General features: G+C 49.6%; 1 protein-coding gene across 3 annotated transcripts; it reads left to right on the forward strand.

Annotated features, from left to right (window-relative positions):
• The first annotated feature begins 4,614 nt into the window (after positions 1 to 4,614).
• On the forward strand, positions 4,615 to 13,273 carry C1QTNF6 (C1q and TNF related 6). 3 transcript variants are annotated; one of them, XM_010711399.4, is made up of 4 exons: positions 4,615 to 4,959; positions 7,865 to 8,052; positions 8,764 to 9,001; positions 10,146 to 13,273. In XM_010711399.4, the coding sequence occupies exons 3-4, from the start codon at positions 8,770 to 8,772 to the stop codon at positions 10,691 to 10,693; spliced, it is 780 nt and encodes a 259-aa protein (XP_010709701.2). In that variant the 5' UTR covers positions 4,615 to 4,959; positions 7,865 to 8,052; positions 8,764 to 8,769; the 3' UTR covers positions 10,694 to 13,273. The 3 variants fall into 3 exon arrangements, with proteins under 3 accessions (XP_010709701.2, XP_003202312.2, XP_010709689.2); XM_003202264.5 differs by lacking the exon at positions 7,865 to 8,052 and having other exon boundaries at positions 4,617 to 4,959; XM_010711387.3 differs by lacking the exons at positions 4,615 to 4,959; positions 7,865 to 8,052 and adding an exon at positions 7,594 to 7,728.
• Positions 13,274 to 13,835: the final 562 nt, after the last annotated feature.

The raw sequence follows: 13,835 nt of genomic DNA on the forward strand, positions 1-13,835 counted from the left end.
ATCGTGAGCTTCTCCATGAATGTTGTTGCTAAGCTACAGCCACCAAGAAGATTCTCATACCAGAGCCCTTGGTAGTATATGGGCACTTTCATCCACAGACAATTTAGAGATAAAGTTCCCTTAGCCATGGAGATGTTGGAGGATGGACTCCAGGATTGGACTAGATCATAGAATCACAGAATCATTAAGGCTGGAAAAGACCTCTAAGATCATCTGGTCCAACCTGCAGCCCATCCCCACCATGCCCACTGACCACGTCCCTCAGTGCCACATCCACACGGATCTGGAACACCTCCGGGGATGGTGACCCCACCACCTCCCTGAGCAGCCTGTGCCACTGCAGCACCACTCTTTCTGAGAAGAAATTTTTCCTAATATCCAACCTGAAAGCATCTGAGAGGAGTGAGAGGAGGCATAGTAAGGGTTTCCTTTTCCAGAGTGGCTGCCACTGCTTTCCCTACCAAACTGAGCTGAGGCTTCACTTCACACTCCTTTGTAATTCCATCTGCTTCAAGTCACCATTCGAGAAACTCCACCAACTGGTTGACTTCTTAAAATACTTACATCTCTGAAGAGTCCAAGCGCTGCAATGCCAGCACTGAGCGGATATGCCAAAGAGACATCATTTTGGTACATCAAATGTGAGCCCAGTAGGAAGGCATCTCTGCAGGGGATTCAGCTGCAGAAAGCAACACTGGGGTGTTTAGTTTAAATAGGAGTTTAAAGAAAAAGGTTCAAAGTATCATAAGGGCAGGGAACTAGTGGAACAGGTTGTCCAGAGAGGTGGTGGATGCCCTGCCCACAGAGACACCCAAGCTCAGGCTGGACGGGGCTCCGAGCACCCTGTTCTACCTGCAGGTGTCCCTGTTCATTGCAGGGGAGTTGGACTAAATGGCCTTTAAGGGTCCCTTCCAACTCAATTGATTCCATGATTCTATGGTTGTATTTTTCTGTCTTTTGTTTTCTTCTCCTCTCTATGCCACATCCTGTAGTTCAGTGACAAATTGAGTGGAGAGGGGAAGGAGATAAACCAAGAATAAAACTGGAGGAGGGGGGAAAAAAGTATTTTTGCCTACAATTCACGAGGATAAAACAAATGTTACAAAATTCTGCAAAGTATTCTCATCAATTAAAGGCTGTTGGGAATGACGAAGGTTACCTCTCTGCCTCCCACCACCAGCCTCTCAGCTCAGTTCCTTCTCCCTCTTGTGAATTCTCAGTTTTCTCTGTGACAACAGTGTTAATCCAGTTACCCTTCTGATCCTCCTAAGGACAGTGAGGTTGTTTCTGGGCACCCCAGGGGCCACAGGGACCGTGCGCAGTGAAATGATGGCCGAGTTCAGGAGGATTTGTTCCAGTCAGATGTGGAAATGGATTTTTCTATTCTGGGTGCAGAGGCACGGAGATAAGGGCTCCATCAAGCACTGTGCTGCACAAAGGTTTTTATTCTCATCACGTAGGGATTGGAGCTGCAGGACTAGAAAGGGCCGCAGTGATTTCAGCAGTGTTGTGCAATGCCTCTCCCTAGCAAATGTTTGATCACGGAGAAGGGTGTAAGAGCTGCAGGGAGCCCACCCTGCTGAGAGCTCGTGTGCACACGTCAGAAAGCAGATACTGGGAGGCATATGCATGCGATGTGTTTGCGTGCATGCAAATGAGTATTTACGTAGCTGCACGTGTAGGTATGTGTGAATGCATGCATATATATTCACGTCTATGGGTGCTTTAATCCATGCATTATCTGTGAGTGTATGAGACAAAACTTGGATGAATGCGTGCCCAAGCACAATTTTGCAATCCTAACTGTGGCACAGGGCAGCTTTGGACCCATTAACAGAAAAGGCAGGGGAATGGTGCTGAGGGGAAGAAGTCCTGCAGCAAGGCAAGGGGGTGAGTTTCCAGGCTGTTACCAGTGCAGCCCATACTTTAATGTAAATTGGAAGCTGTTGTTAGGGAGCCAGTGTATCTGTAATCAGCAGGGTAATGCAGTGGCTCAGCTCAGCTCAGGCAAGCACAGTACTGTCCACTTTCTGCTTCAGCTGCTACATGGGACTCTGGAACAAGGGGGCATGGGGGGGGGTCAGGAAGCAGTTAACCCAGTTGTTATAGGGGAAAAAGGGGAGCCAGGGAGATCAAGAAATGGAAATACCCCTGAAAAGAAGATGCTTCTGCATCTCCTGAGGATGCAACAGAGAACCAAAATGCTTTATCTGCTCGAATGAGTGGAAAATATGCAAATATTTGCTCATGAAAACTTGGTGTGCTTTGCCTTCCCAAGCATAAAATATGCAAACGTCACGCAGCACACAGCCAGCTCACTCAGATCTCTCACTCAGTGCATCATGCTCAAACACACACACTGGGATGTCAGCGCAGCCAGCTGTGGCATGTCCCTCTCTAACATGACAAAAGAGGACATGCAGAGAGGAAATATATATGCCCTGACTCATGTGTAGTGTGTGCACAACACAGACATTTCATCTGTGCCCTCTCATGGCTCTTCCAGCTGGTAGAGGAGAGCTCAGCACTCAGCCCTGCTGCCACTCACTGGGATGTTATCCCCAGCCACTTTCTGTGCGTCTTTTGGGACACACAGTCCTGAGGCCCCAAGCTGAGCCCCCAGAGATCTGTTACTGAAAAAGCATGGTGCTTTGCTGCATTGCTATGTTAAAAAGCCTGTGCCCTTGCCCTCTGCCTGGAGGCTGGAGTAATCACAGAATCACAGAATGGTAGGGTTGGAAGAAACCTCTGGAGATCATCCGCCCAGGGAGTTGGTGGAGTTGTTGTCCCTGGAGGTGTTCCAGAACTATGTGGATGTGGCACTGAGAACATGGTCAGTGGGCATGGTGGGGATGGGATGGCAGGTGGACTAGGTGATCTTAGAGGTCTTTTCCAGCCTTAATGATTCTGTGATTCTATGATCTAGTCCAATCCCCCTGCTAAAGCAGGTTCCCTACAGCAGGTTACACAGGAAAACATCCAGGCAGGTCTTGAATATCTCCAGAGAAGCAGACTCCCACCCATTAGGTATTTATAAGTATTGATACGATTCCCCCTCAGCCTTGTCTTCCCAGGCTGATCAGTCCCATGGCTCTCAGCCTTTCCTCATAAAGATGCTCCAGGCCCTTCACCAACTTGGTGGCCCTCCACTGGGCTCTCTCTAGAAGTTCCCTGCCTTTCTTGATGTGGGGAGCCCAGAACTGGACACAACACTCCAGATGTGGCCTCAGCAGGGGAGAGGAGCAGGAGAGGATCCCCTCCATTTATGCTCTTTCTAAATGTACCCCACAATACAATTGGCTTTCTTAGTCATAAGGGAACACTGTTGACTCACGGTCTTGTGACGGACCAAATTACCAGAGAACATGGCAGGACTCTGCTGACCAGGTTTAAGACGAGTTCAGGATGTGGCTACTAAGAAATGGTGGAAACACTTAGTTTCAGACCCCTGGCGTCAGGCTGGTTCCATACCCATCTTAGGCAGGAAGGCTCCTAAGGAGGAGTGACAGAAGAAAACAAGTTGCAAGTGTAGGTGAACAGCTCTCCTAGCTGCTCCTCAGCCACGTGGCATTTAAGCAACACACACACACACACACAAAAAAAAAAAAAAAAAAAAAGACAGTGCAGCAGCTTTGGCAGGCCTTGATGTCTGTATGAGGAAGCCCAGGCCGCCACGCTGACAGAGCAGCCCCAGCAGGAATTGCTGCTGGCAGAAGTGCCCTCACACGCTGCGGCTGCCTGCGTAAGGCCAAGGAACGTGTCACTGCTTTCTGAGCCAGGCCCTGCTTGAGCAGCAGCTATGAGTGAAATGCAGCCACGCAGATAGCTTCTAGCAAGCCTGCACATCCTCAGCCGTCCCTGCCAAAAGGTTTCACGCAGTGGTGGTGCTCCTGGTGAGCAGGGATTGGCTGATGCACAAGCCCGCAGGCTGGGCAAGGTTTGTTTTCCCATTCCACTCTGCAGTTAGGCCTGCAATGATCAGTGATCCAGAGAACACAGAGGGCATGCGGATGTTATGGGGTGACCTGGGAGCGCCCCAAAGCACTGCAGCATGGAAACTCACTGTTACCTCTGTTACCAGTGATAGGACAAGGGGGAATGGTTTTAAACCAAGACAGAGGAGGTTTAGGTTAGATATTAGGAGGAAGTTTTTCACACAGAGGGTGGTGATGCACTGGAACAGGTTGCCTAAGGAGGTTGTGGATTCCCCACCCCTGGAGGCATTCAAGGCCAGGCTGGATGTGGCTCTGGGCAGCCTGGTCTGGTGGTTGGTGACCCTGCACATAGCAGGGGAGTTGAAACTAGATGATCATTCTGGTTCTTTTCAACCCAGGCCATTCCATGATTCTATGATTATCCTTCTGTACTGCAAGTTTCTCCTCCCCATCTGCAGGCACTGAATGTCCCACCTCTGTCTGTGCCTCACTCTCCACTTTTGGAAAATGAGACGGATAATGGAGGAAGAGTCAGCGCAATGTTTCTTTCTGGGATCAATACAAGGGCCACCACCAGGGTTGAGAAGTGATGGAGAGGAGCTGAGCAACAGAGCCACGCTGCTCACTGGTCCCGTGCTCTTGGAGCACGTGCTCTCCCTTCCCAAGGGCAGCAGAGGCAGTAGCCAGGAGCAGGAACTTTGCTTCCAGAAAGGATCAGCTGTTTTGCTGAGCAAAGCGTGAGGCGGGTGGAAGGAAGGAGGGAGGGAGCACAAGCCAAGCCTGACACGGGGCAGCGTGGGGGGGAGGCACTCACCAAGGCCTCCGAGGCAGGATGGAAAGGACGATAATTACATAAGAGCACTTGGCGAGCATCTGGCTGGAGTCAGCTGGGCCCCGCCAGCTCTCCCTCCCTCCCTCCTTCCATCCTTCCCTCCCTTGCTCCCTTCCTCCCTGCACTGCTAACCAGGAGCAGCTGAGGATACACCAAACCCAACGCGGGACTCCTCTGTGGAGGGGCACGGAGGTAAGAGCTCTTCTGCTTCCCCTTCCTGCTTGTGCTGCTCTAGGAGAGCAGGGGAAGAGGGGTGGGGAAGGGGAAAACTGCCTTTCTCCAGGGGAAGCAGCCTAGAAGGAGAATAGAAGGGGCTGCTCCTCTGCCTCTTGGTGCTGACAATGCCTTTTCTCCAGAGGGCTGACAGATGGAAGAGATGCACGGCAGTGTTTGTGGGTAGATGTGTGCATAGGCAGCAGGATAGGGGGTCCATGTGTGCAGGAAGAGCTGAGCTGTACACAGGGGGTGGGAAGGGGAGTAAACAGCAAGGAGCTTCCTTCCTTCTGTGCTCGTGGCAAACAGGGTTAATAGGATGTGGGGAGTGACTGAGGGAGAGCCAGGCTTACCCCCTGCTCTGTCCTTTGTGGAGAAGGTTGCAGGAGAAGGGAGGAAATGCAGGAGGAGGAAACAGCTGCTTTTGAGCAAGGATTGCTGTTGTCCAATCTGGCCAGAGCTTCCCTGGGCTCCCTCCAAGGCAGTGTGTGAGGAGAGAGCTGGAGGACAGCTGAGCACACACACAGGGTGCCTGCAGGTTAGGTTACGCTCAGCAGTGTGGCTGGCACGTGGACAGAGGAGAGTGCTCTCAAAACCCATACACTGGAGCACTTGGCCACACAAGCCAGAATCTCTTGGAAAAGTGTCTGCACCAGCACTGTTTTGCTGGGCAGCCCATTGCTTTCAGAGAGAAGTGCAATATTGCCCTGACAAAGGTGTTTTTATTGGCATTAACTGCTGCTTAGTAGGGTGATGCTACCAGAGCAAGTCTTGGAATCAGAACTGTTTGAGTTCTAAGGGAAACTTAAAGGCCATCTGGCCCAACTCCCCTGCAATGAACAGGGACACCCACAGCTTAATCAGGGTGCTCAGAGCCCCTCCAGCCTGACCTTGGATGTCTTCAAAGATGGGACATCTATCACCTCTCTGGGCAACCTGTCCCAGTGCTTCACTACCCCTTACTGTAAACAACTTCTTCCTTACACGCAATCTAAACCTTACCTCTTTTAGTACAAAACCATTTCCCCTTGTCTTTGTTTGCTGGCTCCTTGAGTGTTTCAGTACAGTTTGGGAAAGACATTAGGTACAAAGTCCTGCTCACAGACAAGAATATGGCAGGCGCCCTTCCAATAGGGTGCTCAGGTTGGAACTAGATGATCTTTGGGGTCCCTTCCAACCCAAGCCATTCTATAATTCTGTGATTCTCCATGAAGAACATTTGCTAGTTTGAGAGCAAACCCAGTGTGCAGATGGAGAGGTGGGAGGGAAATGGGGCAAACACCTTCCTTTTGCCCACTCTGTTGGAAAGGTAGAGATAAGGCAGATGTGAGGCAGGGAGCTGCAAAAAGGGGGAGTGTCATGCTTGGAAATGAGGCAGGCAGGGAAATCTGAGAGAGAGGGGAGTGTCTCTGTCCTAGGAGCTCATGAACATGGCAGTGAGTACCGTGGTGCTCCTCTGGCCACAGATGGATGTTTGTTTGCTCTGTGCTCATTAAGTTGCAGGCTGACAGACAGCCCGAGAGTATCTCCAGCCCTCCCAGCCCCCTCCTTCCCATCCCCCAGTTCACTGCACATATTTTCCCAGACTTTTCCGCTTGCTCCTCCAGTGGTGCTGGGGTCCTGCCAAGCACCAGCCACTCTCTGGGAAGCGAGGGCCTCCCATTCCCAAACCGCATAACTGGGAGAAGTAAAACAAAACCAAAAACAAATATCCAAGAACACGTAGACACGCACAAAACCCTTTTCCCTGCAGAAATGTGGTAGTTTTCTCCAGATTCCATTGGCAAATGTGCAGCGCTGACTTGCCACTTTGGGCCCCTGCAGAAAGAATTATTGCCCATCCTTTCTCCTGCATATATGCACTTCTATAGAGCATAAAATCTTAAACCCAGCTTTGCCACAGCATAGGAATCCTAAAGCCTTCCTCTCTCCAAACTCCCAGGGCAGCCACATAGCTCTCACCCAAAGGGCACAAGGAGACCACTTAGCACCAGGCTGGGGCAGAGACCACTACCATTATTTGCTGCAGAGCCTCAACTTTGGCAAGCTGCAACAGGGCTGAGCTTGGGGCTGGCAAACCCCTGCCATGCAAACCTCTCTGCCCGGGATGTGACCTTGCTGTGACACGTGCTCAAGTGTGAGACTTGGGGCTCTGCCTGGGGAAGGATGACCAGAGAGGAAAAATACGGTGCCTCTCCCAGTTGGCAAATGAGCCTGCTGGAAATAGCATGACTGAGGTGAGAAACTGCAGTGATGCGCAAAGAGGAACCATGCAGAAGAAAATGAAAGATGGAGTTTGGGAGAAAGCATGGGCTGACAGATGAAGGGCTGAGGAGGGCTAACATAGGGGTTTGGCAGACAGGAAAGAATCCTGCACCATTGCACCCCAAGATGCTTGGGGTGGGATGCTCCCCTTCTGCCTTACCCACCCTTTTCAGAGAGTGCAATCCATTCCAGAAGACAAAAGGCAGGGGAGGAAAAAGAGGGAAATGAACCAGCTAGGAAAGGGTTAAGAGGCTCTGCTACCCAAGCCAGTCTGCAATGTGCCCAAAGCCAGGGAGGGAAAGGGAGGGGGAGGAGAGGGGAGGGAGCAGGTCCAATCCCAGGCCATGCACCCTGCCAGCACTCAGAAGCCACTGCCAAGCGCGGGCTCTTAAAGCCATGGGTCCCGAGGCTGGCTCTGCAGGCAGAGGGCAGCCGGCAAGCAGTGGGGCTGGAGAGCACAGCAGGAAGGCCTCGACATCCAGGGTGAGCTGCTCTGGGGTGTGGGCAGAAGCAGGGTGGGCAGCAGCTGAATGGGGAGTGTCTGAGCATGCTTGCATGTCTGTCTTTTGCATACATACTTGTCTGAAAGCTGCCTGCTCTGCTCTGCTTGCTTTCTCAGCTCCACTCCAAACCTTTTGCAAGAGTCAGTCATCCCTTTAGGCGAGGTGCTGGGGTTTGGCTCTCCTCCTGTGACAAAAGGGAAGTGAGGAGCTGAGACGCTACTGAGCACCGGGACAGGAATTGGAATAGCTCTGGAAAAAGCTTCCCAGAGAGGTGGTGGATGCCCTGTCCCCATAGACATTCAAGGTCAGTCTGGAGGGACTCTGAGCACCTTTTTCTACCTGTGGGTGTCCCTGTTCGTTGCAGGGGAGTTGGATCGATGACTTTTAAGGGTTCCTTCCGACTCAAATAATTCTATGATTCTCTGGTGGGGGTCCAAGGAACACAGAGGGATGGGATATGATGTTAGAGAAAAGAGAGGCTGGAGGGAGACGTGGGTGTGACTCCTGCTGGGATATTGAGTTAACTTTGTGAATAGCTGACAGCTACTGACTGGAGGTCTGGGCAAGTTTTTCACAGCCGTCCGCACAGATTCATCATCCTATTGGAGTGTGCTTTTGCTGAAGGAGCTGTGTCGTTTTCTGCACCTTCTTTCTCTATCCCAGCCTGGCAGCTTTGAGTGGCTCCAGTGGTTTGCCAGCTGAGATGAGTGGCTCCAGTGGTTTGCCTAGTGACAGGCTTTGAAGCTCAAGCCTTCCATCAGGGCTAGCAGCCAGTCTCCGTTGGTCTGGGCTGAAGGGTGTGGGGCATCCTCCTGGGGCCACATGCTTGCTACTCAGATTGCAGCCTTGAGTCTCCAGGGACACCAAGCATGTATCTCCCTCACAGGACAGTTGCCATTCTGTCCCACCGCTGGCTCCAGCCACCAAGATTTATTGTTTCTTGGTGATCTCTGCTCAATCCCCCATGTCCTTCCCTTCTTATCCTTCACTCGGGCACTTTCTCATATCTTCCCAGGTCACCATGGACATAATTTACCTACACACACCCCTGGCCTTCCTCCTTCTTCCTCTTGTTGTGCTTGGAGCACCCACTGATGAACTCCACCTCACAGAACCTGCCCCTGGTGCTTGTAGGCGCTGCTGTGACCCACCAGACTCTTCTGCAGATGCCCCACCACCGCCTTCCAGCCACCACCACCTGCCCTACCCAATGCCAGAGATCCGTCCCTATATCAATATCACCATACTGAAGGGTGAGTGCTCATCTTGGCCCCAAAGTGCCAAGACCAGTTAACCTAGCACACATGGGGAAACAAAGCTTAAATCTGGGAGGCTAGAAATTCTGCTGGAGGCTGCTCTGACCTTTACCTTCTTTATACACAAAAAGTGAGTTCTGGTGCTCTTCTCTATGTTTTAATGTCTGCCCAAACCTGTGACAAGCAACACACCAACACCATTTTGGAAGGAGGAACATTTTACCAACAGGGTAAAGCTACAGTATTAATTACAGAGGATGCCCAAATTATGCTGGTATTGTCAAAGTACCAGCCCTCTAACCTACGCTGCATCACTCATAAAGTTCAGCTTGGATCTTTTCCCACTGACCAGTTAAGTTTGGACACTGTCTCTTCAATCTCACTCCTTGCTCCTCTCTAATCATATTCTCCTATGTATGTCAGTACTTCTCCACAGTCATCTTGTATGCCCAACCCAGTAACCGCAGCATCATGAGCCAGATGCTGCAGAGCCAGAGCCTCATGCTGGATCTTCAGGAAAATGATGAGGTCTGGGTGAGGCTCTACAAGCAGGAGCAGGAGAATGCCATTTATAGTGATGGTGTTGATGTATACATCAACTTCAGTGGGTATCTGGTCAAGCCAAGCCTTGACTAATTGTCTCTCCTCCCTTCCAAAGCCTCTCTGGCCTTCTTCCTCTCTCTCTCTCTCTCTCTCTCTTTTTATTGCCCATAACCCCTTTTCCAGCATGTAGCAAGAGCAGTATGTGGATAACTGGGTCCTGAAAGAGGTTTGTAGGAAGGCAGAGACTGCGGTGGGGGTAAGGGAGTGTAGAGAATGAAGGAGAGGCCAAGAGCAGTACTTTGCACTGTTGTTCTCCATCTTGCTCTGGAGTCTCCTAGGAGTAGACCCTAGTGCTTCCAGCAAAGCCATACCAGGCAGTGAACAGAAAGTTAGAAAGAAAAAAAACCCAGTCACATCCATAGCTCTGTTGGCTCCTTTTCCATAAAGCTCAATATTGTGACCATCAAAGAGTGTTCCTTCTTCTGTCATTCCTCAATCCTTTAGCAATGCTCTGTCTCCTCACTGGGTTTTCTCACCACTTCTTACATCTCTCCTTCTGATATCACACAGGGGTTGTGTTCTCTGCTTCATTTTGTAGGAGAGAAAGGAGATCGAGGAGAGCCTGGGATGCCAGGGAAGTGGGGCAAAGAAGGGCCACGTGGAGAGCGGGGTGCCCAGGGCCAGAAAGGCAGCAAAGGACAGATGGGCACAGCAGGAGATCCTTGCAAGCACCAGTATGCTGCATTCTCTGTTGGCCGCAGGAAAGCACTGCACAGCAGCGAGGGCTTCCAGGTCTTGATCTTTGACACCGTCTTTGTCAACCTCTACAGTCAGTTTGACATGTTCAATGGCAAGTTCTACTGCTCTGTAGCTGGCCTTTACTATTTCAGCCTCAACGTCCACACCTGGAACTTCAAGGAGACCTACATGCACATCATGCGCAACGAAGAAGAGACAGTCATCTTGTATGCCCAACCCAGTGACCGCAGCATCATGCAGAGCCAGAGCCTCATGCTGGATCTTCAGGAAAATGATGAGGTCTGGGTGAGGCTCTATAAGCGGGAGCGAGAGAATGCCATTTACAGTGATGATGTTGATGTGTACATCACCTTCAGTGGGTATCTGGTCAAGCCAAGCCTTGACTAATTGTCTCTCCTCCCTTCCAAAGCCTCTCTGGCCTTCTTCCTCTCTCTCTCTCTCTTCTTATTGCCCGTAACCACTGCAAATCTCTTGGAAATGGGCCTGTGAAGTCTCAGGCATTGAGTGTGAAACTTGCTGCTCTGGCTCCCACTTCACGCTCTCTAGCAGCCAGGCCTATAGCTGTGCATTTACAGCGTGACACTATCGTCTCTCATACCTCATCTCATGACTTAGCTTAAGTGATTGGCTTGTTCTAAGTCCACGAGCAGGATGTGGCTGGCTTGTAGGATCCTAAAGTGGGAGGAGAACTAAGATGTTGCTCCTGGGGATGTGTCCTTTCTTGGGATTTCCTACACAAAGGACTCCCATAGAAAGGTCTGGAAATTCCTTGTTGCCCTGGCTTCTTTCTGTCCCAATTGGACATGCCAGTCTTGCCTGCAATGTGGCCCTAATGCCAGCACTCACACCTGTAGCCTTGTGAGTGGACTGGGGTCTACTGGCCTTCTTTAGAACAGAGTAAGAGTTAGGAGTGGTGGGAGATGATACTGTCTTTCCAAAAAAAGGTCTTTGGTGTTGGCCTTTCTGTTACATCATTGACTTTCCATAGACACCATTCTGGGTCTCAGAGCCCTCAAGTTATGACCCAGGCTCCTGGATCCTGTGGTCCTTCCCCAGGCTGGCTGTAAAATTGTGGCATGGGGGGACAGTCCTCCACTGTGCTAGCTCTAGCTCTTCTGGGAGGTACCAGGCTGGACATTCAGCCAGATAATTCAGAGATATCTGCTGTTGAATGAGTAGAGCCCACCACTCTGTTCCCATTAAACCATAAGCACAGAACGAGGGACAACCCTACAAACCATCCTCCCAAGCCTGCTGGGGTACCACTTGGTCTCGGTTCCCCAGCTGTGGGAAGCCAGCCAGTCCAGAAAGGGCTTTCCCTTTCCCAAGTGCATTTTGGTGAGCCTGATTTCTGCTCACTCCTGTGACAGAGATGCACCCATTGGTACCAATGACATGGCCCTGGCTCCTGCATGCCATTATGTCATTCCTCCTGAAGGTGGTTCTCTCACATTGGTGTTGAGAGACTGCTGTTTCACAATATGAGCTGTAGGTTGCAAGGCCAATTGCAGTTAAACCACAGTTTCCAGACCTGGATGAGTTGGCAACTCTTTGCTCGTGTGATGGAAAAAAGTAGAGGCAAAACAGTGGTGTGAAAGGAAGCAAGACTTCAGCAATTCGACCCATATTAAAAGTTTCCCTGCCACATGTTTTGTGCTTTTTTCTGGCAATCTCATTAGAGCAACTGAGAAAAACATGTGGCTAAAACAAACGCTTGCTCTCCTTGTCAGGTCAGAGCTGTTGCAGTGGGAAAGGATGCCAGTGGTAGGATATTAGGGTACCATTTATACTGGCCTCACACTGCCCTCACTCACACCCCTCTGGTGATGTGAGGCTGATTCAGCACTTTGGGAAAATCACTTCCATGTATTGTGATGCTGCCACAAACAGCAGAGCCAAGAGTTGTCTCTTTTTTGAGTCTCAGGACAGGACAAGCAGGAAAAACTGTATTTCTCTGCTGCCCATCATTGATAATGAAGTCTTCTGACTTATGTTGCCACAGTCTCATGGTTAGCCATGGTCTCTGTCTATAGTACTGGGACTATCAAAGATCTCCACTGGAGATACAAATCAAATTATTATATTAGGACTCAATCAGGTACACTCAGCCCAGGATGGCAAAGGTGCAGGAACACAAGTTAACTATTGAAAATGCTTGAGAGAATTGCAGGACATTTTCTCTCTTGCCCTGCTTACTTACCCTCCCTGCTCTCCTAAGGAAGCTGTGCAGACTGGAATGAATTTCAGGCACTTTCTGGCTCATGATCCTCTCCACTGTTGTCACTGATGAAAGGTGTATAAAAACAAGGTTTCACCGAGGTGAAGCTGGGTCTTTCCCAGGGAACCACATGATGACAAGATCATGGGAATGGAAGGAAACTAAGCTTCTTCCTCTCCTTTAGTAGAACAAGCGTATGGAATTGCTCAGAGACAGGATTACAGGCAGTAGAAAGGAAGAAGCATGCTGCAACTGATGCTCAGGTCTGAATCCCTTTCTGTCTTCTGAAGCCACAGGCTGCAAACCCAGGTATTGTGTATTTACAGTGTATAGTGCCCCATATCTTCCTGAAGAGAAGCAAGCACTGAATAACACTGAATATCTCCAAAAACAACCTTCTATTTTCCTCCTTTTCTGATTGTTTGTTTTTTTTAATTCCAGTGGTAGATCTCACGTGTTACTCATGAGCATCCAGATGGTGCTTGATGCATGTGGTAGAGGAAGGCAGGTGGGCCAAAGGGTATGTTTAACAGGCTTCTTGGTGCTAAACAAGATGGCAATCCCTTGGTGCTAAATAAATTTTCAGAAGTTTTGGTTGCTTTCTGGAAGGTATAATAGGCTGAGCTGTAAAGTACTGTGGAATTAATGGTGCTTTATATTATAGAAACAAACTCTGAGAACCTTTGTGTGTGTATATATATATATATAATTTCATTGATATTAAACTTTTTTTCCTTGGTTGTTTTGCACTTAGATCTGTTTTTTTCTTCCCTGTCTATCCATTCTACCTCCAATTATAGCTAAACAGTGCAATAAAAAAGATACTGATCTGAAAGAAACAGGTACAAAGTCTAATTCAGCTGTGAACTTCCTTAGGAAATCCTTGGCAATCCCTTTCTGTTTCCTTAAAGACAGTTGCTCTCACAGAGACTTTCAGTTATAACAGCTCTCTTCTCTCTCCTGGGATAGCTTTAAGCAAATTCAAGGCAGAATGCTTTGAAAATAACCCAAGAAAAGGATTAGAAAAGAATTAGGATTAATTTTCAAGCACTTAACTAATTCTACTGAGAAAGGCTGGACCAAGGCTGGACTTTTCCGAAGGGGATCAGCTTCTTTGTCTTGTTTCAATTTTGGCACATCTTTCCATCAGGCACGTAGTAAGCATGATAAGAGAGTGTTTTCCCTGTGGTGTTTCTGTTTCCTATGCCAAGAGGAAAAAGCCAGGCTGTGCAGGCAAGGGGACCATTAAACTTTTGACTAGACATCTGTACGTTTAATGGTGGGGCAGTTGTTCCAGATTCAATCTGGACG

Source organism: Meleagris gallopavo, chromosome 1 (assembly GCF_905368555.1).
Source record: "Meleagris gallopavo chromosome 1, MGAL_WU_HG_1.1, whole genome shotgun sequence".
NCBI lineage: Eukaryota > Metazoa > Chordata > Aves > Galliformes > Phasianidae > Meleagris > Meleagris gallopavo.